This window comes from Amphibalanus amphitrite, unplaced genomic scaffold, assembly GCF_019059575.1.
Source record: "Amphibalanus amphitrite isolate SeventyFive unplaced genomic scaffold, NRLGWU_Aamphi_draft 000342F_arrow, whole genome shotgun sequence".
NCBI classification, from domain to species: Eukaryota; Metazoa; Arthropoda; class Thecostraca; order Balanomorpha; family Balanidae; genus Amphibalanus; species Amphibalanus amphitrite.
Genome location: NW_024881837.1, coordinates 233,027 through 259,945, shown reverse-complemented (window position 1 = coordinate 259,945; position 26,919 = coordinate 233,027). Strand labels below are relative to the sequence as shown.

Genomic DNA, 26,919 nt, shown 5'->3' with positions numbered 1-26,919 from the left:
ATAAACAGGACATTACAGTCAGGTTGTTTGAAAATGCTACAAGCATATCATTAGGTGCTAAATAATTACCGAGCCCTATCTCGTTCAGACCAAATGAGACGAAACGGTTGGTAACTTTATAGCAAAATCACCACGAAAACTGTCATGCACGAATATTTTTGGTCAACATGTGGCAGGAGGGATGCGCAGGCGGATGGAAATTGAGATTAACTTGACGTCGACAGGTACCTAATTAATCAAGCTGCAATGCCCAGCACAGACGATCCGCATTTCCCAGTCATCAGGACGAGAACGGAAACATATGCGTTTCTGCAACCAGCTGCGCACATAATAAATATTCAGAAACGGTAGGTAATATAGATCGCGAACAATTCGCAGAAAATGTAAATAAAATAGCAACGGCAAGCTTGAAGGCGAGCAGTCTTCACTGATCTCATCAGTGAAGCAGTCTACCTTAGCTTTAAAAGGTCACTTATCCTTGCGACACTGCATCGAAATGATGCCTGGGTAAATGTCAGAGGACCACGAGTGTGGGCAGGAATGCACTGGTGAAAATAGAGTGCATAGCGGTGCAGCATTACCTACACCATCGATGAGATAGTCGCCAGTGGGCACTTTCTCATTCATGCCTATGATAACCATGGGCAACCATATGATCCGAATTACATTACATTTGTCAGTCAAGTTTAAATCATGCATTATAAACAAATTCAGTACCATGCTTAAAAAAATGTAGTAAGAAAGTGTGGCTAAAATAATGTAATAATGTAGTTTTTTTTACGATCATTGCTGAAACATGAAAAATGGCAAGACTATGTTCGCTGGGTCGCACCTGACGGCACCTGTCAACCCCTGTTGACTTCTGATGTTGATCGGCCTAACGCAGCTGACATTCCTGTCACAACACGAGCGTGAGTGACAAAAGCGAAAGGCGTGTTCTCTGAAAGTTTTTCTTTGTGATAGCAAACCAGTCATGCACGAACCATCTACGATTTGGTGGTAAAATACAAATATAAATGCTTCGACTCGTTCCGCTTGAGCTATCTGACAGGGCTGTTATTCGTAAACGTTCACGCCTCACGGTATATAACACGCGCGCCGAAGTTACACGCGCCGAAGCGCAGTGCAGTTAGAGGCATCAGAAGTGAAGCGACGTCGATATCGGATTCGAATGCTATTTACATAATGCGTCCTTTTCGTACGCTGTACAAAAGTTTGTTAATTAAAAATCGGTGGGGGGGGGGGAGAGATGAGTGAAGCGTATGATTATTCGTTTAAGCAGCTATCTACATATACAGTCCTCACTCCTCACGAGGTGATATAGGTTATCCGTAAAAGCGTTGAGGCTTCAGTAGCTGACTTTGATTTGGAAGAAGTTATTTTGTAGAAGAGTTCGCACGCATTCATACATAAATGGTAAAACGAGTGTGCCACCAGAGTGAACCGACTACACACAAGGACTAGAAAAGACTTAGACTAGATAAAATAGGACATGGTGGGATAAAGGTGGGAGATGAGTGTAGGACAAGCTAACAGTCTATTCGTAACCAACAGCTCACCTGGCGTATCGTCAGCGTTTGGCCTGTTGGTGCAGTAGTACTTCTGGTGAGCCGCCAGCGTGCTGAGCGAACTGAAGTTGATCCCACACGAGCACAGCATCCCGCGCGCTGTGAAATACAAGACACAGGTTATGGAGTGGCTTGAATCTTTGGGCGAGACGTTCTGCGTGTTTTTTCTGTCGTTGAGTCCGCTAGTATGTAAGGCCGAACGACTGCAGGTTCCCGCAGAGCGCACGTCTCAGAGATCCTGCGGAGGTATGTTGCACCGCAAAGCACGGGGGGCGGCGGGACAGACTACCTCACAGGCGCAACCAGGGACGTGCCTCGCAAACAACTTATGTGTGCAGGGCGAAAAACACCACGGTAAGCACTAAGCAGCACATAGCAGCGCCGTCACATAAATGTCAGACCGCCACAGAAACAATTTAATATTGGTAACTGTGTATATGCAGTGAATATCAATTAGTATGCTATATAATATAAAATGAGTATAATTAGTCATTTAATTATATTGCAGCATATAGGCAAGTTACAATGTAGATAGCTGTTGATAAAAAAAACAGACCGTTTCCGGTTTGGCACTTAGGCCATGGTAAAGGCACTTAATGCGGCCTCATTCTGATCATGCATCTACGACATTAACAGCTATAATTTTCGATATATAATATGCTTTAGCCGATGCTATTTGTATGAAGGAGGCTTGATGTTTTTTTTTTGTACCTTTCACAGCCAGTCAATACTCATTATTTTTCAGTTCCAGAACTCCCTGTTGGTATTTCATGCACATATGAAATATGCTGCCTATATCATTAGTTGTATTTGTCAATTAATCTCAATTTATTTTCAAAATACATATAACATTTGCATGAACACTGAACAGTCAACAAGACTTGGGAGAAAATCCCTGCCGTCAGCCCAGCAGCTGGCAGCGAAATAGCACACGGTTCACGGACCCTTCCCGTCGCGGGGTCAGAGGTCAGAGATCATGACACGTCACAGTACGTGACGTCATCAGCAGCAATTTACGGATGAAAGCCCGCCTCTGAGCCGCAAGTAACCGCTGATGTTGGATGAGATACATGCTCCGCCGCCGCAAGTGCCCGCCAGGCAGCCGCGGAGCCGGCCAGGCGTGCCAAGCCCGACTGAATGATCAAGTAGGATGGCACGGCGTGCCCCTCCAGCCGTGCGCGAATCAAACGCTTCGTTTGCCGGCCGACCGGGGCCACAGGTAATTGAGCGACGCGACGCTCTTGGGTCCCTGGTAGCCAAGTGTCGCTGACTAAAGCAGCTGCGGAGGCAGTTCTATCGAAAACCGCACCGACGTTTTTACGCCTGCGGTTGCTCTTGTCAGTGCAGTGAGCTATGATATCAGCTCGAGCAATTAACTTAACTAGTTTGAGTGATGAAACCTGGGTTTATAAAGGTCCAGATCACAGCTGCGTAGTGCGTATATAAGACACCATCTTTTATGTGTCTTTTCAGAATTTTCATCTCTTGATATTGACGGAAAATATGTCGTCATCTTTACCAGTCCTTTCCAGAACCAGAGCATTCAGAAAATGTCATTAGATGCGGCAGGTCTCTTGTGCTGAAAATCGGAGGCCATTCAACTGACAGCAACTATCACTGAAATGGCTGAAATCATGCTATCTCCGAGTGTTGATTCAAAAACTGAAAGAGCATCGACTCAAGTGATTGCCAAGTTAAAATGAAGCAGGCTTGTTAGCCCCATGCCAAGGGGTATGTACGGATGAGTGATTTCCAAAAAATACACAGCATAAGGACTTTTTATTCTGTATAGTAGCACAGCCAGAGTCAATCCATACTAATTAAATTATAATTTCAGCCTGCTCTTCAGTAGGTAGTTGTAATGACATGAATTTGTATTATGCCTATACTCATAAATGTCAATAGGAAAACATGATTCGATGCACTGCAGTGCAAGGGTCGATGGACAAAAGAGTGAATAGGGCAGTTATTGTGATTCCTGATACTGCATTGGTGTCTACCAGACCACAATATTTGTCACGCTCTTTATCAAAACCCGAAGTAATCGTTGCAAGGTAGTGGCAATTTCCGGAAGACACCCCGCCAGCAACCACCATTATGGGCAACATAGAGAACCTTCAAAAATGTAGGTAATATGCCTGATGTTAATCTTTCAACAAAGCTTCTGTGATGAATTATCAAAAGGAGTTATGCATTTTCAATCATTGGTGGTAACGTTGACTTCGGCCATCTCCGAATCCTTTCTAACGTGCAGCAGCTGAGTCTGGATGGCATTCTATCATAGCTGTGATGCCTCGATTTCTCCCATTCGATCCCGATAACTTCCTTTATTCTCGGTCGAAGGAAATGAGCCGGCTAGCGGATATAGAGCGTCGCCAATCATCCATCGACGCTTCATATCATCTGAAAGCCTCCAGTGCTCCGTTCACTGTCGTCCGGCCGGCGCGGTGCCACGCTCCGACCCCCGGGTGGGAGTCAGGGGGACAAACGAGCCCCGCGTTCAGACCCTGAGTTATCGCACTTACTTCTTACGTAAAAGGTTTTTACTGGCTTATATGAAAAGTTTTTCAAATTTTTAAATGCCCTTCTCGAGAACATGGAAAAGATATTGAAATATATATGGATTGCCGATGCTTCGATTATTTCAGACGATATTTGAAAATAACAATTTTACGCCTGTTCGACTGAACCGATGCAGTAAAATGTCTCAGTGACGTTCTGCTCCAACACAGTTAGTTGGCCCCGTCAAATGACGCTTGGCAAGAACAAGCTATTGAGGCATTCAACATGTGATTCCCCGAAGCATGGGTGGTCGAATGTCTGCATCCATTTAATAGAAAGATAAGACTCAGCGCACTTCTGCACGTGCAAGCACATTTATCAGTGCAGCCGCTTCTTCGCGACAGGGGTCAAATTGAATTAAACACGCCTGGAGAGTCACGCACTTTGAGTCGAAAATGTGTCTAGAGTCGGAGTTACCGGGGCATCAGACCAATATCGCGTTCAGCGAACGAGTCCAGCCAAGTGTGACTTTTCCACAGAAACTGTGGCACAGAGACAAGGATGCCAGACGCAATGGTGCACCCCTGAGGCGACTGGGGCTGGTGTGAGCCGGTTTGGTCCGGTTCAGACGCAGTAGATTGGAAAACACCACTCTGCCTCTCTCAGCGACCACACCACCTCAGATAATTCCGCGCGGCGTGTCATGTGTCATGTGTCATGTGATGTCATGTGTCATCACAGCAATGGGTAATAGAAGTAATAACAAAACAAACGCAATATATATGTGACCTCAGAAATGAGAAAAGAACGTTAAAGGCAAATGCAAATCAGTCAGTCAAAATTTGCAGGTAATTCTGCCGCCTTGATGAGATAATGGCCGTGCGATTTGTAGGGATTTAGGCGGACCAGCTTGAGAGCAAACCTGCCATCCGTCTTTCATACAGAACGGCACGTGACATAGCACGTGTTTGGGAGGATGACGTCACGCACGTCACAAGGAGCGTGCTAACGGTGCGAGGATACTGCCAATCTGAGGTAACACTACGCCCGTGTGCAGATGGCACATCGATCCTTGTGCTAACCACCCGGGAGGAGACCAGGAGAGGGAGAAAGAGGAAGAGATGAGGGACGAGAATGAGTGGGAGAAGAAGAGAGAAAGGACGAGAGAGTGTGGAAAGAGAATGGGACTGGTGGGTGGGAGGGGAGAGGGCACAGGGGGAACGAGGACGAGAGGGAGAGGGGTATGGTATGGACTATGGAAAGAGGGAGGAGAAGGAGCCGTAGAGATAGAGCCGTAATGTTTAGGAGGGAGCCTTCGGTACATCTTTGGAATGTCTTATGTCATTCACAAGCAACCCCCTCAAAATGTGATGCATCATCGACTATCCCTGAGAGCATCCGCTGATGGAACTTTTATCGTAATTGGTGCACACATGAATGAATGTAGGCTCAGCTCAGTCGGACAATCAGTTTCACTTACTCTGCAGTCCAGGCAGCATCGGAAGGTAAGTCGGCTGTGCCGATGAAGGACTCGTACTGGCCCTCTGCGGGCTCCTTCGCTCTCCTCGCGGGCTGCCTGGCTCCGATTTGATCTCAGCCGAGACGAACATCGCAGGGTCGGGCGGCGTCACTGTGCTGCTCCTGCCATCTAGCGGCCGGTCCGGAGAGCCACCTAGCGGCGGACTGCGAGAATCAGCAGCCTCGGTCGGCGGGCGCTCGGCAGCAGGCTCCGCGGCGGCGGAGCCGGGATCCGCAGCAGGAGACGGGGAGGGCTCCCGGTCGGTGGACGCCGTCTCTTCCGCCAGCCTCTCCTTCTCTGGAGATGTGCTCCTGTCGGTCCGTCCCGAGCTGGACAGCGCCGGCTCAGACTTGATGTCGGGGACAGTGTGAAGGTTCTCTTCCTCCTCCTCCGAATGGTCTGAAATCAAAAGGAGAAACACGTCAGCAATATGTCCTGAAATTCCTTTTTAAACGTACACACATGTACTCTTTCTTGATATAAATAACAGCAGAGGGTGAAAACAATATCATGAATAAGCGTTGATTAGCGTTCATAGACATGACCCCTTTGCTGTGGAAATGCACGTCTTGCATGGACCAGAGCTGCTTGGTATGGGTGAAGTAGGTGGCGGTGTAGAGCAGCACCAATGCAGGTGGCGACACCAGCGTGGTGTCAGCGTGGTAGCACCAGCCTGGTGTCGGTGCCCTGACGTGAGACAGGGTGGCTCGACATGAACGACAGGCCGAGCTCGTTAGCATACCGCTATTTTTTATAAAGTAAGCACCAAAATACGCAAAAGTCAAAGCGATCAAAACATTACTGGTGGGACAACAACAACGAAGAATCTCCTACATCAGTGACTGTTTCTCTCAGACATGCAGGTGACCGTCTCCCCGAGAGGCGAGATGACCGTCTCCCCGTCCGCTCCTTCGGTCATAAGTGATAGCGCATCCTTTGCAACAGAAATTCTGCTTAGTTACATACATATTCATTGCAGAATACTTCAACTGAGCTTCTCCTCGCACGGTTTGATTATGCAGCTGGCATTATGCCGACTGGCAGTATTGCACCCACGAAATAGAATCGTTATTTGTGGGTTCAATCAGACACAAAATACACTCAACAGTGCACGCCAATCGAAGCCATTGATAGAGCCCAGGAGCACAACATAACTTAATGTACCAATCAAAGGAGGGTGCCAGACCACAAAGCCTTCGATCATGATTGGCCGCCACCCGATATGGCATGAGTTTCTCTTCTCGCTCACTTCTGTATGCAATCTGGCCGCCTTGTGGCAACGCCATCGCTCATAAGCCTGCATAAAAACATAGAGCAATATCTTGTGACATTTGTAGTACATGTGACGGGATAGCGATCAGCGTCTGGTGAAAAATAGGACGGCACCGGCGACTGGCCTACACGGCTATCGGCTCTCAGATTCCAGCCCGGAGCTGGACGCCCATTTTTTAGTGTTGATGTCTCAGTTGCAATGTGTCAAAGGGCTGTTGGTGATTGTTGGGTCTGCATTGAGCAGTGCCAAGTCGTCACGGATGACCCAGCTGCTACCCAGTTACTGATGGCCATCTTGGATTAAACTATCTAAATATGTCGTTAAAATAAATAGGTCTACACTCTACAGGTCATAATCCCTTATTTGTGTAGCTATTTTCTAGCTGCGTCTACTTTAATTTATATTTACTGCTGTCCAAACTGCAGATAATATGTTCAACCGAGCGCCGAATACTACCAGGCGGCAGCATTGCTAAGCGAATCTGTATGAACCTCTCGTATTAAAAAAAAATTCATACATTATCACTAAGCCAAAGACGCAGTTGCGGCACCCATTGGCACCTAGCAGTCGTCATTTTCATCTTGGTGTGTGTCGAGAGGTGATCACGACAACTCAAACCTGCAGAATCCGCTCATCGCTGACCAGTAGGTAACCACTTCTCTCACGCCCTACGCCTGATCTGACCTGCCTTCCGTATCTTTCTGACAGGTTGTATGGTCCTACCATCAGCTTGATCTGCTTGTCTCAGTCTTTATCCGCTCTTAAACGACAACAATGGATGGAAGGGCTTGAAATCGGCCATTCAGACATGAGCTGCTCGCTTTAACCGGTTTTAGAGTGGTCGTTATCTACGGCAGGGTGTCGATCGGTTTCACACATAACGACCATGATAGTGTTGGCTCTCCCCTCCCTTCATCAGCCCCTGGGGCGTTAATCGTCGACAATTGACTCCAAACTGACCCGGAATCGCGCTCCGATCAGCGGGCGCCTGATTCTGATTGGAGTGATCCGTTCTGTGGGCCCACCCCTGGTCCGTCCGGTGCCGTGGACGGACGGTCGTAACGTTCATCTCAGAGCACATTGCGGTCGTTGGTACGGCAGGGAGCTGTGAGATACTGAGCCATCGACCGGCCGTGCTGAGCGGGAGGAGACCGTTTGTTAACGCTCACGGCAGCGTGGTATGGTGGTGAACAGTGAACACTGGGTGTAGCACAGCCTCAGCAGGCTATGCACGTTTTCAGTGCCGTGCGGGAGGCTGCCAGGTGCCGCATCCAGAAGCAGCGAATCTTAGCTGATTAGGCCCTTAGCACCTAGGACGACCGACCCAATAAAATGCCAGCCTCTCACTAGATCCCACCCCATCATTACGCGACTTGTCGACCACAACGCCCCAACAAGGTGACTGAAAACTTTCTGAACTGATATCATCGCCTATCACCCGTGACGATGCCGTTAAAATTCTGCCGGACGAAGAACGACAAGGTGATTGGATAGAAAACGCTATGATATGTTCACTTGAGCGTTTCGGACACTGTTCGTGTCTCTCCGACAATTACCATAGACCGATATCTGGCGTTTCGGGCGCCGGAGCCGCTCTGCGCCGCTTCTCGCCGCCAGAGCGCCGCCGAGCGTTGTATATCTGAACAGGATGGGATATGTCGTCGGGAGAGATACAGTCACCACAGAAACGGACTGCGGCCTCGCATATCATTGGCAGCGACAGTGGCGGCGCGCCAGAGACGGTTGTCTGGCGGCGCGATCGGCGCACTCGTTGCAATTACGGCGTGGAACAGGGCGCCGCGGCGCGCGCGGTCTGCCTGCCACGCCGCGCTGTGCCATGTGTAGCGTGCGGTGTTAGTGCGATCGCGCGATCGGGGCAGAGATGGCAGCGACCGGCCAGGCCATTGGCGGAGGAGCCGTCGGCGCCGCCCCCTGCTGGTCCGCCCAGGGGGCGCCACCTGGGCCGCTGAGCCAGCTCCAAGCACCCAACACCTCGGCACGGCGCTCCGCTGGGCAGCGGCGCCGCAGCCATGTAAAATACATAGCCTGACCGACACCTTTGCACTGAGGTTCAGAACACTAGAGCGGAAGTGGTCTGAAAAATAGAACGCCCCGTGACACGCCAGGTCAAGCCGGGTCTAGATTGGGGTTTGCGATGAATGTAATGACACCTCACCAGCACTCGTGACCTGAGAGATTAGAATCCGTCCGCACATGAATATTTGATGAGGCTACACGGTTCGCCAGCAACATGTCTCCCCGTATGTTTTAATCGATCGGTGTCGCTTCCAGGAAGTTTGATAATCATCTTGGACCACTGAAATGAGCCGGGTGTCCCTCCTGAACGCAGTGGCTCAGAGTTGCGACACAACCACCGACTCATGGCTGCATAAATCAACACATGACACATTGAAATCGGTGAGTCCCGGCGGGAAGATACCCTATCTTACCAACAACTTCCTCTATGTGTTTACACACACAAGACACATGATCATCCTTATCCAAAGGACATTTTCCTCCTCCACGAATCTCCCCCCGTTCACTAACACTGCATCCTATTATCTCCCGAAGCCGCACCGCGCCCCGTTAACAAATCGCACCCATCTCCTATCAAATGTCCCCAATAGTAATTGCCCATTAGGCGTCGATCAGGCGCAGTCTGTCTCTATGTGTCTCCGCTGTCGTCGAGACGACGGACGTCCTGTCTGGCGTTCCTCTCGACACCGTATATCGTCGGACGAAGCTCTGTGCACACCGATTGCACTGATATCGGCCGTACATAAAGCTGGCTCGATGCTAGTCCAGAGCGTTGACAAATCCGTGCTGCCTACGGCCGATTGATGGGACCGGGAAGCGGTCACGGTTGTGGCGGAGCAGAGCCGTGGAGATCGTGGCTGCCCACCTCTCTGACCATAAGATATACAATGATACTGCATGACACAATGACCGGTCACCTGCAGCTCAATCGCAGATAAACGGCGGGTCACCTGCGGTCAAACGACCCGTCACCTGCAGCTAAACGGAAGGTAGCCTGCGGTTAAACGACAAGTGACCTGCAGCTAAACGGCAGGTCACCTGCGGTCCAAACGACCCGTCACTTACAGCTAAAGCGCAGATAGCGTGCAGCCAAACGACAGGGCAAAGCAGGACGTCGAGCTATAGTTGCGGAACACCCGGTATCAGTCTGGACCAAGTAGACTGAACTAAGGACTAGTTCGACTTGCTGAGTGAGAAATGTTCGAGACTGTAACTGATGCATTGCATTGACAATCTACAGTCGATAGGACGGAATTAGCGATCGATAACTGATCTTAGCTGCAACAGGTTGCATAGTTCTAGCCCTCCGAACAATCTGCAACAACCAATTTCAGACCATCTATCACCACCATGAAGATAACTTTAGATGACTCAGCCTACATTATTAGCATATACTATCCAAACCAACGCAACGGATCATCCTCGGCTCATGCCCCCCCCCCCCCCGTCCTCCCACCGTGAACCCCCTCGACAGCGTCTCGGGCTGGTTCGTGATTACACGCGAATTGCCGGCGACGGCCCGGCCAGTAATGAATCATAGGGCCACGGCGGGAATAAGCCGGTCATTATTCATTATTCCATTAGTGTGATGGGGATCAAATGAATTAGTGGGTGCGATAGGGGCCCGCCGTGTCACCCGAGGCGTCACACTAGGGGTGGGGAGGTCACTCAACATTCAGACGGACCTGTGCCAGAACAGGGCGCTGGAGACCGTTCAAACGGCATGCCTGAGGTGTTGGAACTGATAGGGCTTGTGCATTGTGCATTACGGTATTCAGGACCACATAAAGGAATTGGATGCTCAGTATGCACAAGCATTGAGTATGCACTACCCAGAGGAAATATTCCTCAAACTCTGCGTGCATGCTTGGTTGATATTCACTGACGAATTTTATTTTCGGAGTGCCTACTATAATACTGGAATTACGTCAGAGCACGACACGTAAGTGACAGAAACAAAGACAACAAAGGATCACGGAAAGCATGGCCTGAGCCCTAAATAATTCCCCAAACTTGCACCAGTTCTACATGAAGAACAACGTAGCTCAGCAGTTACAACCACCAGGAGCTACTGCCGCTCCTTTAACCCTCGCCGGACCTATTGGTTTTCTACATACGCGCCGGCCGAGGGGGGGGGGCGGGTACGACCCCCCCCCTCGCCGTTTCGCCCCTGGTGGAGCTAGCGCGTCGCGGAAAAAACGAGCGTGTGCGCCGTTACGAGACGCAGAGATTGGTACCCGATTTTAAGGTCCTAGGTCAACCGGTGACCTCTGAGGTCAGGTCAAGTGCCCCAAGGTACGGTTCAGTTTTTGGTGAATAACTTCGCAAAAAACGGCCGCCGAGCGCCGATTTTGGCAGCATCGTGTTCGTCTCGCTCAGGCGCGTCGAATGATATACTTTCTGTCCGGGTCAGGTCAACTTGGGGTGTTGACCTCAGGTCAAGGTCAGGTCAGCACCCCCAGGTCACGAAGTTGGTCGAAATAGGTCATGTCGCATATCATTCGATTCGGCAGGTCTTCCTGAGTCCATTGGTGGCTTTCCCGACTCGCTACCCCAATTTGATCAAGAGTTATTGACGAAAAACTAATATGACCTTGATGACGTCATAAATGACGTCACGCAAGGTCAACATTGCAAAAGTGACGCATCTTACCTTGCAAGGAGTGCATCAAATCACGATTCTGTGTGCTTGAGATAGTTGGAGATCGTTCCCGGCGCCAGAATAGCAGTTTTCATTTTCCCCCATTGACTTATAATGGTGAGGTCACGAAAATGACCTGACCTCATATGACCTCTAGGAAAAATCCGAGATATACAAGTTGTGGGACTCATAATGGATACTAGATCCTGCAAGTTTCATTTCCCTGTGACATCTCCTCTGGCAGTGAGGGCGTTACGAAGTTGCGACATCTGAAGATCGTGCAGAGGTTCACCTATGACGTCATAGGTCAGTGACCTGACCTGACCCAAAAATGCGGTTGGTGTCAAAAGATCCGGCTTGGATCAAAGGTCAGGTATGCCAAGTTTCAGCTCTCTATCGCCAGCGTGTTCGGAGCTATCGCGAAAAAACCCTATGGGGGGGGGGCGGCACCCGCCCCCCCCCTCGGCCGGCGAGGGTTAAACTGTTCAACGGAACCTGCTCGGACGACCCCACAATCCGCCCGGCCCACCGGCCGTGTCATACCCAGTCACTCTCTAGTCTCTAACCGTCCCGCCTCATCCGAGGTCGATCGCGAGAGCGTCCTCAAACCGACACGCGGTGGCTCCTCTGGCCGGCTATCGGTCGCCGGCGCCGCCGATCGCAGTTCGCGCCCCGACACGCGATACCCATTGGCCGACGACACAACTATCCACTTCATTGAATTGCGATCGACGGGTCAAAGCTGCCGCGGCACACGCGCCGCGCCGAACGCTTATCATCTTGCAGCGGACGGCGGCCCAACAGCCCAGCGGTAGCAGCAGTGGACAGTGGACAGCGGCCCAGCGGTCCAGTGGCACTGGACAACGGACCAGGCAGCGGCTCCAGCGGACCGGCGGTGGCGGACAGCGGGGAAAGACAGCGGCCCAGCGGCCCTAAGCAGCCCAGAGGCAGCGATCCAGTGGACAGCGGCAATGGACAGAGACCCAGAGGTCCTGCAGCCCTCAGCGGCTCTTAGTGGCACAGCGACACTGCGGCACAGCGGCAGCTTCAGAGTTTCTGAGGCTCCAAAGAGATCCAAAGTGTAGGCCATGCGTTGGTCGTTGCTAATATCAATCAGTCGGCGCTGATTGCTGACGCTCCCAGAGATGGACTGTCAGCGATGCGGTTGAAGGTATGTGGGAAATGCTGGATTTGTCAGATAAGCGGCTTGAGGAAATTAAAACAATTCAATGTGCGTTGCAAAATTACGTAAAACACTAATCAACATAATGGAATCATTGTGGCATAAGAACTATAGCCGAAAACTAATCAGCAGTGAGAAGTGTGCCTGGGCTTAAAACATCTATTGCCTCGAGCGAATTTCAGGCAACCGTCACATTGATCCTAGCTGGAGGCCCCATTGAGTAGCTGAGGTTAGAAGATAGGCTGAACAGCGGCCCAGTCAGGCCGAGTCCCGCCCACCAGTTATGGCACATACCGGACTGGACCTGCCCAGAAGCGACCCCTCTCCCCCTCTACCCCCTCTCTCCATCACGATACCATCACTCAGCCACACTCTGCGGCGCTCGGCCACTTTTTCCCTCGCCCTGCATTTGCGTGTGAAGCGTATCTGCCGAGGCAGCGACTCTAGCGGCCGTTATCTGCATCCCCACCCTTCTCTCTTATCTGGCGTCGCTGCCGCCACCGTCCGAGGTATCGGCCGCGACGATAGCTGCAGCAACGACGACGACGGGGCAACGGGACCGGGGGTGCTCTATCTCTTCTCGGAGGGGGACGGGGCACCGCTGGCTATTGTCCGTCCAGCTAACCAGAGCCGTTATCAGAATGCGGCAACGAACCAATCGCCACCAGCATTGATATAGCATTGTTGCCACCGCCGCTGCCGCCGCCGCCGCCGCCGCCGCCGCCACCACCCCCGCCCCCGCCGTGGCGGCGTCGCTGACGTCGCGGGCGGCGCGGGCGTCCAACGCTGATAAGGCAGCGGCCAGGCGCCGGCCGGCTGTGATAAGGCCGTCGTAAAAAGCGCGCTGGAAGGCTCACTGGTGCGTGCGGATCGGGCCTGGACGGGACGGAACCAGACCGGGCCGCAGCCGCTGGCGCCATTCGATAGAGGCTGAAGTAAGAGGAAGGGATATCGGAGATAAGAAGTGTTGTGGACGAAACGTCATCCCTTTCAGATTGCCTACAACGGAGTTTAATCATCAGTTGCAAACACTCTGATTCCTGAGATAGAACTGTTCAAAGAGTTTTTTTTTTTTGTTACATCGAATGATATCATTGTGCAAAAATAGCATAAACCTATTTACAATTCAGTCGGTAAGTGTGACGTAAACACGAAGTTCAAAATACGGCATTTCAATGATCATTTTGTCATATACATAGAGCGCTTATCCATCATATTATTACATATTCCACTCAATGAAAACGATATTTGGCCAACAATGATCTTTCACCTATACGGTATCATCCGTACTTCGTTCCCTCGGCTGGGTGGCACAAGAGCTTTTAAGATCGATATCGACACACTTCAATTTGATGAATGTTGTCGAAGCATTCACTCATGCCCGTTCTCTTCTTTTTTTCTACACCATAATTGCAAGGCTTCATCACAGTTTAATCATCGACTTTTAAGTTTCATCATCTGATATGGGAATCAATCACTAGGGATAGGCTAGAAACAATCAGTGAAGAGACCAACCAGCTGCACTACACCTCAGCAGAAGCATCGACAAATCGACAGCTCTGCGCAGTGGAGCTGCAGCACACCTCAGCCCCAGCTTCGACAGCTCGACTGCCGCGGCGGCCGGCTTCGCTCGGCACGTCCATTGATCATCTGTGTCTGGTGTCCGGCTATCGGTACCGGGAGGTCATTTTTCTCCTCTCTATCGCCACTTGTCGACCTCTATCTCCCGCGCCGGCCGGCGCCAGGGCCGGGAAGAAAAGCTGCCCGGCCGGCCGGTGGGAAGACGACGCCGATCAGGGATATCGTAGGACAATATCGGTCCGATTATATCGGCTCCGGAACGGACACTGGCTTTGGTCAAATAATTACACAGCTTATCGGTACTTTCATCCACAGGGGCCCGCCTTCGCCCCCGCACTGCGGTCGGTACACGCGGCGTCCGTTGAAACTACAGAAACGGCGCCACCCTTCGATAGGCGTTATCACAAGTGTATTCGCGGCCATTGGGGCGACGTAAGAAAAGAAGAAAACAACTGGCCCCAAAAACTTTAAATTATCAGTTAGCATGCATCTTTTCCTTGATCTGTAGAGAATTTACCATTAATTGCTAGAGAAAATTGCATTTGAAATCTTCCATCTATGCTTTTTTCATCGTTTGCACAATATGTTCTTTTATTAACCCGCGCCCTGGTGGGGTATGTTTATAACGCGACCTGGTGGGGGGGGGGGGCTATTTTTTGCCCCCCCCCCCTCGTATCTCCGAAACTACTTGACGGATCCTCAAAATTCAAACGGCGTTCGAAAGGCCTGTCAAATTTGTCGAGGGAAACCAAATTTCATTGACCTCGGGGTCACCGATGACGTCACAGGTCAGGTCAAAGATGACATGTTTCACCGTTCACGGGTCATCTAGGGAATGCGCTATAACACCGAAGAAAACGCATTTTGTCGAGAATCAGCGATAGGGCGTCAGTTGCCTAGTACATATGTTGCTATAAGAGGTCACTGACAATACCAGGTCAGGTCACAGGTCAGGTCACCAAGGGTCAGAGCCCAGAGGTCAGGTCACATGAACCTAACATTAGGTACTAAGGTTGTGCGATGCATGTTTTATGGCCAATTTTTCATTTCCAACTCAATGGTGTTGGTTATAAGACTATCAGGTACGGCTTAGGTCACTTTCTGGTGAAGGTCAGGTCAAGGTCAGGTCAAGAAAGGTCAAATTTTAAAGTTGATAGTTTTGCATAAAATGGGTATTGATTCGATGCAGCTCGTCACGGGGAGTCTAATGGTGGTCTTTGTTTTGCGCTACGGGGTCTAGAATTGCTAAAAATTGAGTTTGAAAATTTGACGTCATCAATTTTGAACAGTTTTTTCGCTATAACTTCGCCAAAAAATGAGGTATCAATCTCAAATTTGGTATGTGGATAGAAGGCGGTAAGGACTATCATATATATTCCGGTTTTTGCGAAACTTCAAAAACTTTTTGGATTTTTCGGTTATTATATTCAAAAAATCTATTTTTTTATTTTTGGGGGTCAAAATCCAAAAATTTCAAAAATCCTAGATAGCAGTTTTGTAGCCCTGTCAATTTTACATCTTTTATGTCCATATCGTTTTTCTGTATTTGCAAAGCTTTAGGCCTGACAGCTCTTCCCGCGAAACCCTTTTTTTGGTCGAAAACGGCAGAACATGACGTCACTCTGACGTCATTTCCAGCCAACCTATCATAGCCTTTGGAAAATTTTTTAGTCACGATGTGTAAAATTGATGTCCGAGAGGGTACTGAAAGTTTGGTGGCGATCGGCGCAGCGGTTCTGGAGATATATCGAAAAGTCTGGAGGGGGGGGGCAAAAAATAGCCCCCCCCCACCAGGGCGCGGGTTAAGCTAGAAATACTAATTAGAAATAGTTCCCGCATCATCAAGAACAATAGGGAAGGCTTGAAGTGAATACAATAATCTAAACGGTGTTGTAATCTATGTGAAGACACTTCTAAAATTGCCTGTAGAAATATTGAAGGCAAAAGTTCAACTTTTTCACAAGACGGATGTCTATAAACCTATTCAACGTGTGACAACTCAGCCGGTATTTCGTCGCCTACAGCCCAGCTTTCCCTATTGACCGATAGAGGCGCTGCTATCGATGTCCGCCCGTGCCGCCTAACGTGGAAGAGCTTTGAGCCGATTGGTTTATGATCCAGCAACAAAAAGAACACTTGTGTTTGATATAACGGTCATAATCATGCAAAGTTTGCTATTAAAGTATTTGATGTTTATTATGTTTGGGGGGGGGGGGCTCAATAGTATTTAACCCTCGCCCTGGCAGGGGGGGGTCGATGCGACCCCCCCCCCCTAAGGTTTTTCGAAGATAGCGTAAAAACGGCGGCGCGCAGCGCCGCCAAATTTGGCACAGCCTATGGGGCAACCTTTTTACATATGACCTGAAAATTTCAGGTCCGGATGACCTTGGGTCAGGTCACCAGGTCAGAAAAACCGGTACAAGGTCATGGTCAAATTTCAATTTTCTTTTTGCACCTGTCCAACTCACAGTTTTGGACTGATTTCCTTCAAACTTTCAGGATGTGCTAAGTTCACCGAGTTGTATAACATATAGTTCGGGTTTGTTGAGGTCACCGACCTGAGGTCAGTTAGAGGTCATTACGTCATAATGTTAAGCCTATGGGAAAATACTAAATTCGGAAAATACTGGAGTTATCCGCTTCGTTCTATCATTTTTGTGCTTTGAAATCACAGTACTTAACAGCAGGTCACTTGGTGCTTCTTTGTTTGGTGTACTTATCCATGGGTCAGGTCAAATGAGGTCAACTGAGGTCAAATGACGTTTTTGTCAATAACTTGGCACATAATGACGCTAGAGCTTAAAAAATGGTACCATTGTGTTCCTCGTGATCAGCCGAATCGAATGATATACGATATGACGCAATTTGGTTAACTTGAACTTAATTTATAAATTTAAGTTTACTTAAAATTTAAGAAAAACTTTAAGTACACTTAAACAAGCTAAAAAGTATATCATTCGACGCGCCTTGACGTGCTGAGTTCACTGGTGCTTTTCTTTTTGCTCTATCTTAATTAGATCAAAAGTTATAAGCGAAAAACTTTTGACCTGTTTTTAGCGAAATTTTTACATTTATACCCCCCAAAACCCCCCTAAATATTGACCTAGAGCAACCAAATTTGCACAGGGGCGAGAACTCCAGGGGGCCCACCTACCTACCAAATTTGGTGTTTCTAGGTGCCATAGGAGCCAATCGCGAGGGGGGGGGGGTCGCATCGACCCCCCCCCCCCTGCCAGGCCGTGTTATGAAAAATGCCCTGCCAGGGCGAGGGTTAACCAATGGATAGTATTTAACCAAATATTACAAGAGAAAATAACACTAAAGAAAATAATAATTGACATGCAAATATTTTCATACGCAAAAACATTCCAAACCATCACATATATTCTTAAAGTTATCCCTTCAAAATGTTCGATTCACCACTCCAGTTAGCTACTCCTTATAAGGGGAAATTATTCTCCCAGAGTAACTAGGGCCTCAGAGTCAAAGAAACATTGATAAATGAGTCACAATTGACTCATCTGACATCTCCCTGGTGGCAGAGTCGTCAGCAGACCGACATTCTGACAGCACCTGTCACCTGTCCGGCCTGTCAGCGCGACCCGTGCCGCTGTCACCGCCCGGCACGGTATCGGCGTCGTTTCCTTATCCACGGACCGCGTCACCAATTTATAGGATCGGACAGTCAACGATGACCATTTTTGCGGGCCACTTTTTCGCGGCGCGAGGGCGGAAAACGTCGTCGACCGTCGGCGGCGGGCGGGCCGCTCGCTGCACGTGCCAACAAAGTCGTGCACAAACGGCGCAGGCACGCCGCACGCCGCCGCGCCGTGCTGTCACCATATTGGGCGCGTTTTTAGCCGCTTCCAGCCGATTACACGGCAAGCTGGCATCAATAACTGGTATGCTTCAGTTCCCGGAAAATGGGCTTCAGTGTCTAGCGCACCGGCTGAACTGGAACGAGGGGTTTAAGGTCTTATAGAAGAAGAAAAAAAAATAATCAGTGTCCCACTGTTGAGTGTAGCGCGGCGATGGCGGAGGGAGGGCGTATCGTCTCATCAGTTGGTATCCTTATCTGTACACGGCCCACAGATGCCCCAACTGTCAATGTACGTCGATTTAAGACGACCTTATCTCTAATAGGATGTTTCCAAAAAGAAAAGTCTGGGACGGTCGTACATACACGTATCGGGCTCGGGGGATCCTCTGGTAGGGCGCCTTAAAACGGGTGGGCTCCGCTTGGACAGACATCTGAGATAGTGCCACGGGAGGGCTACGGGCTGTGGCAGGAAACAGATTGATGGCCAAAACCCCCACAGATTTCAGGGCATGATAGCAAACCATATACAGTCAACAAAGAGATGGACCTAGAGATCGCATCGCGGCGCATGCATCTATAGCTCATCAAAGACTAACGATGATAAACGTATGCACAAGGAGCTGTTTTGCGGAACCTGAAATGTAAAAAATATTACGAATAATAAACAAAGCACCACGGATTCACAAACCCAACAACATATTCAGCACTGAACAGATAGGACCAATGATGAATCATGCATCCATGATTCTTAGCATTTCGTTCGCTTTTGACCAAAACAATCGTTTCGATGGTGGATTTTTCCTGCCAATGATATCCACTCCAGGCCTGTTATTTCAGCTCGCCGCTTCCGGAGCTCCAGTGCGCGTGGTCTCCTCCTGAACTTGACATGCAAATTTTGCACCGCACCGACAAACACGCAACAGCGGGTTTAACACCGTGCCCGGGAGTCGGAAACCCGCAGGGCGACGGGAGCGCACGTTTCGTCAGATGCACCTGACGAAATTGGACACGACAATCGACTTCTATCACCCAGGTCATCTGTCACTTGTGTGTTCCTGACAGCTACGCCTCTCTGTGGTGAGCTGGAACCCGATTTGGACAGGGGCCCGACCCTGGGCTGAGGGCTCCACCCTTCGTCCCTCCCCCTGCCACCCCCCCCACCGCCCGCCCCCCCCCCCCTCCGCCGCCGCCCCCGCCAAGACGCGACAGAGACCGGGGCGCCGAAATGAAATCCTATTACCCTGCATATCCTCAGTTGGTGGCGTCATATTTTTCAGATTATGCCTATGATTGGTGGCTAGATTTGTAGCCACTGGCCGGATGCGATACGGGAGTATTAATCTCGCACGATGACACTATCAGGTTATTCGCCAAGGAAACTGAATGTGAATTAATGGAAACGGCGTTCTTTGCCAGCCTATCAGGGCAGCCACTGATGAAAATGGAGGTGCAGCGGGATTTAGCTAATGATAATTCGATTCATTTCGGAATTGGGCCGAAAATGTGATCATGGATAAGTTAGAAATTGGCGTTTTAATGTATTAATGTAAATATAAAATATTGAATGGCAGCGCTGCTTTGGCTCATCAGGTCCACAATGATCCGGGCGATAATTCAGTTTAACGTTATTCACTGAGCTATTCCGCTATGTAGGTCTCTCTGGAAATAAAATTAAAAAAACGAGCAAAAAGAAATACACTTTCCTCATACCAAATCAAAACGCAACTCCCCTCTATGCAGACAACTTTTCGCTGCTGCATCTCAGGGAAGCAAACAGTCCATGTTTCTAAAACATTCCTGCTGAATACTGCAAGAACAGTAAACAGACTGAGGCACGCCATGGGCCAATAGTCAAATCGAGTTATTCAAATAGAATCGAGCCTTCTATTCCATATCTTATCTGCTTAGTAAGCCACCTTGTTCGGTAAGCCGTTTACACTGCACTGAGGTCGATTTCGTAAGATATAAACCTATACCTATCACTTTTATATCATAACATAAAACATCACAAATCAACCAACAACGTAAGGGTTCTAGCAGCTACTCGTGATTGCATGTTTTCAATGCAATTGCGAATAGGCGTTGCTTTTTGATCATCATTCTGCATGTAGCATGCCATAAAAATGGTCAACTTGATCGACAATATGAAAAATGAGGTAATCGTTCCTGCATATTTATTGGAAAAAAAGAAGAATGACAAAACGTCGAATTGGAGGTTAACTTCGCTAAACTCACCATACACCGTTTAACATATTTACGCCTTACAACTGATTCATCATGCTATTATAATGATTAAAGAGACCATTTTAGTTGTGCAGAAACTCACTTCCATTGCTATGCATCCGTCTGTGAGGAAAAGGTGCCATGTGCGCCAATATTAGCGCCCAATTCGAAGTCGGTCTCGCCTCTGTAAATGTTTGATGTGTGCTAACGGGCGTGATAACAAGTTACAGCAGACACGAGTCGCCATCGCTATCAGGTCTACCAGTTTACTGTCGGGCCGCGCTCAACATGACACTGCTAATCGACTTCTGAATGCATGCATCAACATTAGACATAAGTCCTTTTCCTATGCATGTTAACCACGCTATTATCAGGCGTTTGAAAGGTTATAGACGCCGGCGTGGTCGATGATGATTATTCCGACTCACCGCTATCCGTGAATCGCCCTCTCACCGGTGTGAGATCGTGCGGCGCCTGCTCGGGTAGGTCAACTCGTCGGTCCAGCCTGGACACTGCCAGGTCAGCTCAGAGGAGACACCCCGGGTCAGGTCAGAGGGCCAGTTCAGGTCAAGACGACAGAGCACCGCGGCACCCGTGTCACCACCGCCGCCCCCAGGGCACGAATGGGGCCGACTCTGAGGCGGCGCCTAATTTATACTTAGCCGTTGTAAATTGGAAAATGTTTCTATCGCCGGGCCGGCTTCTCTGGCTGCCTCTAAATCAACAGCGCCGTCGCCTATCGCCTCAATGCAACGCGCGTCGGGTGCGACGCTGCGGATTCGTCGGCGCGATATCAAAAAGCGGCAGCGATGGGTGCTCGCCACTGATAACCGCCTAATAGACTTAAACATTCGCCCCCAGATGCGCCGCCACGATAAACGGGACACAAAATTGAAAAGATGTCAGCCGGCCGGCCGCCGCCGCCGTCGCCGCTGCCGCCTCCCCGACTCAGCAATCTACGGAGGCCACAGCTGAGGGCTGGGTGGGGGTGGTCGGGGGTTGGTGGGGGTGGCTGAGGAGATTTAGGGATGGTTGAAGAGCAGTTGGGAGCTCGTAGCCCAGTGGCGGGATGTTAGATGTTGGGTCTTGATGGTTGTTGGAGGATGAAGAGCAGTTGAACAGTGGTCAAACATCACATGCGTTGGGATATCTAGGAACGATTAAACAATAGAATTATTGCTGGAAACAAAACTCGCCAATTGTCTATCCGAACAGGACGACGATTATTTTCATTTATTTTGTAGGGCGTCTTGACGGCGGAGAATACAGATATCATTGGCGCCATCATGCGGCCGTTTGGTGCCTGGAAAGGTGTGTCTCCCCACTCCGGACCTGTCGTGTCGGCCCACAGGCGCTCTGATGGATCGCACAGCTCGCCGGATGGGTCCGGATAGCGCCTCTAGATATGTATCTTATCGCACTGTGCCGGCCGCCGGCCGTCCTGTGGCTGTATTATGCAGTCCGCTGATGGGAGACTGGCGTGTCACTCTATACCCTCTGTCTCTGAGTGCCATCTTATATTATGCTATGTCACTTGGAAGCTATGTCTTTTTATATTTTAGTCTGGTGTTTCATTTTGGTCAGGTTAACACCGCGTTATCATGCAAGGGGACATTGTGGATTAAATCGTTTGGATGTATAAGTTTTGGATTAGCAGTTTTTGCTGACATGCTCAATGCAATAGGGTAGCCAGTTTTACTGGGAGCACAAAATATATGCCAGAAAGAAATGTCTGCATTGACTACTAGGTAACGAAATGAATTGCCCGCTCAACCGCGTATGACTTCGCAGTTCGCATCCGTTTGCGTACGCGGGTTCCTTCGCCCGCAGCCATGCGGTGCAGTATAACTTCAGGCGCTCGACGCTAGTGACATCTAGAAGGGAAACAGCGCATAAAACACGGCCGAATAATTTCCCCTCGTTCAGATTCTGTGTGCTTTTCACGCAAGTTCAAAGTGGACATTTAGAGCAGCTAAAGTGATAAAAACTAACTTCCTCTTCAGACTAATGGATAGCGTAGCATTTATAATATTGATACCATTTATGAATTCATATGGAGATGGGACTTCAATATTATTCAATACACGCACGCAACGAATTTAACATTTAAAGAGCTTGTCATTTATTCAAACAACCAAACGACCATGCCAAGGTTATGTAACAAGCCTGGATCACTTCATTGCAGCCACACATATAACCACAAAGACGCGTGCTTAACGCTTAATTACATTTTCAGTAGGACAATGAAAACGGCAGCCCCCAGCACCGAAGCAGTGTGAAGCAGGAAATATGGTAGATCAAGCAGGCTACTTCATTTTTATCCAGTTGTATCAACAGCCACAGTTCCCCTTAGTCAGTAATTATCCAGCTGATTATATCCAGCAGATATGTTCATTATCTACTCTATTGCCTATCGACATCAAATATCACCATCTCCAGAGTCGTAACTACTTCGACTGACCATTCTGCACACAGCCCTGAACAGATAGTCTCAATCATCAGCACTACCAATAGACTCCGCAACGACTCCTTGCCAAAAATCCCACAGGGAACGAAAGGGACCCATAGGGTTCGGACAGACAAGGGTCCAGATTTCCAGCCTCCTGACGGCAACGACTCCGACAGCGGTTCCGACGGCACAACCGGGTGGAAACGATGATAACGGCCGGCCGCCACCGCAGTGTCGACGCTCCCCGACGCGTCGACGATTGCGGCGCGATAGCGTCGGCCGCGTCGGCGCCGATGACGGGTGAAGGGTGCCGCGGCCGGCTGATAGCGGCCGCTGCCGTCGTCGCTGCCGATACGGGACGATGGCGCTCCCGGTCCCCTCGTGCCCTTCTGCGGCCTGAGCCGGGCGCTGGGGGGATCTCTGAGACCTTCGCGGCTGTTCAGGGACGAGGCGTCCCAGCGGCTGACGTGTATCTTCCCTTCACAACGCCACTCACGACGACAGGCTGACGATACGATTGGATCGCGTGAACCGGGCCAGCAATAGAGTTATGAGCGGAATACTGCCACATCGTGGCCAAATGCCCTCCATTATACTTGCTAAACGATGCTACTGGCTATGGACGAGACATGTTATGAGAACGGTCACGTTTGAAAGACTCAAGTAAAAGAACATGCCAATCCTTCTGTGGTATGACAGGCCAAAGGCACCAACTGATAAGAATACACACCCATCAACGCTTCATTTTCCTTCCTAATTATTAACTCCTCAGAGGCTTATAGGAAAAGAACCACCACCAGCTACTACAGATGGCAGATTGAGATGGCGAAACGCAAATTACCACTGGAATGTCCCTCTCGCTCCCGACTGCAACAATCGTGTGCTCGGGTCGTCCCCAGCCACTATCAGACCGTCCCCAGCCGCTATCGGAACGTCTCCAGTTGTTGAGACGCTCACAGACTGACTATAGTGACACCTTCGGCATGCACGACATCGCGCCGACCCGAGGTCGAGCCGTGTTCGATTTGAGACGCTATTCTGGATTTCCGAAGGTGCCGCATGCGATAACTTTATCGGCACTGCGGCGATGTCGATCTGTCAGCGATTCGCGTGTGTGCGATTTTGCCGGCACCCTATTTGCATGCCCTGCCCAGGTGAGTGTCGCGCCGAGACTGCAATCTACACTGCTGTTGTGTAGTACGACCCTCTATCGCTAAAAGCGATGTGGAAGCTTGAAAGTAATACATGTGGAATGTGGATGCTCCCAATTGTACCCAGTGAACCTTACAGTAAGTGAACACAAAAAATGTGATAACAGTTTTACGTACATCATTTTAGAGTTCGTTCAGATTTTATTGGGTATTCAAGCGATTTAAAATAAACCAATAAAGAAAACTGAGCTCGTTATCGCCAATTTCAATATCGATAATGCAGCTCCGAATGTTTTCGTGTCCAATAACACGCACAAAATGTATAACAAATGAATCAAGCTCCGGCCTTCATCTGAGAGTGGTGTATGAATCTCTCAGTCAGCTCGCCGCTGAGTGTATTCAGAGTCCGTGTCGCGGCGTGTCATTCAGCGATCGATTAACACCGCCACTCCCCGGACAAGGCTCTGAAGGCGACATTACACGCGCCATGACTGACTGGCGACCATCAGTGGAGCGGTAAAACCGGCGGCCGTGGCATCAGCATCAGACAGAGCTGCAGTCGGCAGGGTCAGCCACCTGCCGCAGTGTTCGGCTTCAGCGCTCCCAACACCGGTCCCGTCTATCTGCGATCGGGTTTTGCCACCGATCCGCGACCATCTGTCGCCCTGGGTCCGTCCAGGAGTCGCCTGGGTGCCTCTCAGGTGGCCGGTTCATCTCTACCATCGGCCAGCCATCAGCAGCCGCAGTCATCGAGACGCCGTGTTCGGCGTGCGCCGTCAGTCGACCGCCGCGAGCGTTCATTGGTCCTCTCCTCTGTCCACACAGTGTTAGCGATGTCAGCGCTATCTTTTGATCACAGACCACATCCCGACAGCAGCCGGGCAGCACGAGAAACGAGCATTTCTGATATATCTCCGCCGGCCGGCCAGATTACAGTTTTTCTCGCTTAGCGGTGTTGTAATTGGGAGCCGCAAGGCGGCGTTTCATTGAATCTGCCGCCCCAGTCACGGCGTAGATTCTGCTTTGCCGACTCAGGCAGACAGCATTTCACATGGAATAACATCGTTTTTCGCTTGCTTGTTTATTGGGGACTTTAGGACGCGCCGACTGTCCAGACCATTTTGCGTCCCGAATGTCAGATTACAGCGAGCTGGTCTCAAATTTAAAGGAAGGGTGCCACCTTTTGGACACAACGCAGTTTTTACAAGATTAGCCTCACATGAACCTAAAAACCGGCTTCACTTACCTATGCTCGAGACGGTCAGCATTGAATCCGCACGTGAAGTTATCATTTGCGAGTTTTGCTGCCAGCATTCGGGCAGGCAAAAATCTTCAGCACTATTTCCTCGTCGTGTTAAGGGTATTTTATAAAACATGAAATCAGCAAAGGTATGTATAAAAGTTATACTTTTGAAGCATGTTTTATCATTTTGAAAGGGTATATTTTTTCTTTATGGTATACACTTAAGTTTTAAAATTTTAATTGGGAAGTTTTTCTAGTAAGTTGCATGAAGGGTGAAGGGTTCCATAGATCTCTTAAGCATTGTAAAGGAAAAACCTTTACTCGACTTATTTGATGTTCTTTAACTGTTGGCAAATATGGCCAACAGTTACCTACTTGGTTACCTACAACTTAGTTCAAATCATGTTATATTCTTCCTTTTTATTTGTTCATCTTTTTGTCTCAGTTGCGCCATCAATGCAAATGGCAGAATGATATGTTGCCATGACAACAGGATATGCCAGCCGTCCTAGCTGCCACATCAAACGACCTTGAGTTGTAGTGGTGATATAAACAACGATCTTTTTTTTTTTGGCCAATGTATTAAATGCAATGTTTCGGTTTTTTGTATATTGTGGACGCGCTAACCACGTCTAAAAATTCAAATAAGTAAAATAGATTCATAGAACAAAAAATTTCGGAAGGTGGCACCCTTCCTTTAACCGTAAGAAATAATATAATGCGACCCAGGTGAGCTAATGGAAATTAAGTAGCCAACCAGCATACGTGAACTGGCTTAGCAGGATGATAGAGCCTGTTTGAGTCGCATTTATCAGTCCCACCAACACAGTCGGAGTCGCGAGTCAGAAAGACACTGGCCCCGAGTCACTGAGTCAATCAGAGTCGAAATCAACACGCCAGTGCTCATTGTCCTACCATTGTCCCCAACGGGAGTGCACTGGTGGATAAGATAGCATCCCCTATCGGACGGTTATAACGGGTATCACCCCGTCAGCTAGGAATCCAGTGCTGGGAACATGGTGTGAATGACCAAGGTCAACGGCCATGAGAGGGAGACATGGGGGGGGGGGGTAGAGCTGGATTAGAGGAGACAATCTGGTGCTACCAAGGGCTGTTGGGCTGTTACGTGGTGAATGATGGGCAATGGACAGTCACCAAACCATTTGGTACAGCATCTTGTATGATTTAACAAACCCGCCCATCAAATGTTTTGTGCTAATCAGGCAGGACCCCATTGAATCCATGACAGGTATTTCAAAACCAGCACTCAACATTGAATGAGTTTGCATCATTTCTGAGTTGCTATGTAAGCCGCGGTGGCACCAAGACGCCGCGGGTGTGTGATTTATCACTGGCTACACACTTGACAGCACATAAATATTCGACGTTTACAGGGACGCCCATGCAATCAGCCGCAACACTTCATAGATGTCTTATCTGGCTGTTCGGAGCCACGCTCGTGCTGTGAATGTAAACCATTCAATTATGGTGTGGATTAACTATGTGACGAAGGGTTGCTAGCGTCGATATATTGGTGTGGATGGAAAGCATCCTCACCTCAACAGGATGTGGCTGCTTGCGTCTAAGAAAATATCTGCGGCAAACCATCGAGCGAGAAAGCAGCAGCATTGAAACAAATTGGGAAGATATGATGGTGACTGTGAGCGTTGCTCTACAGCGGTAGAGTGAGCCATATGACAACGAAGTATACGCAAAAAAAATCCACCGT

General features: G+C 49.3%; 1 protein-coding gene across 2 annotated transcripts in view; it reads right to left on the bottom strand.

The window, feature by feature from the left end:
- The window catches only part of LOC122389038 (zinc finger protein ush-like), an 87,811-nt gene that overhangs the window by 5,586 nt on the left and 55,306 nt on the right, over window positions 1-26,919 (bottom strand). For both annotated transcript variants that reach the window (XM_043380695.1, XM_043380694.1), the window contains exons 2-3: window positions 5,551-5,988; window positions 1,560-1,667 (exon numbers count right to left, since the gene is read on the bottom strand). In XM_043380695.1, the coding sequence (XP_043236630.1) occupies window positions 1,560-1,667; window positions 5,551-5,988 (546 nt within the window). The remainder of the gene's footprint in view (window positions 1-1,559; window positions 1,668-5,550; window positions 5,989-26,919) is intronic.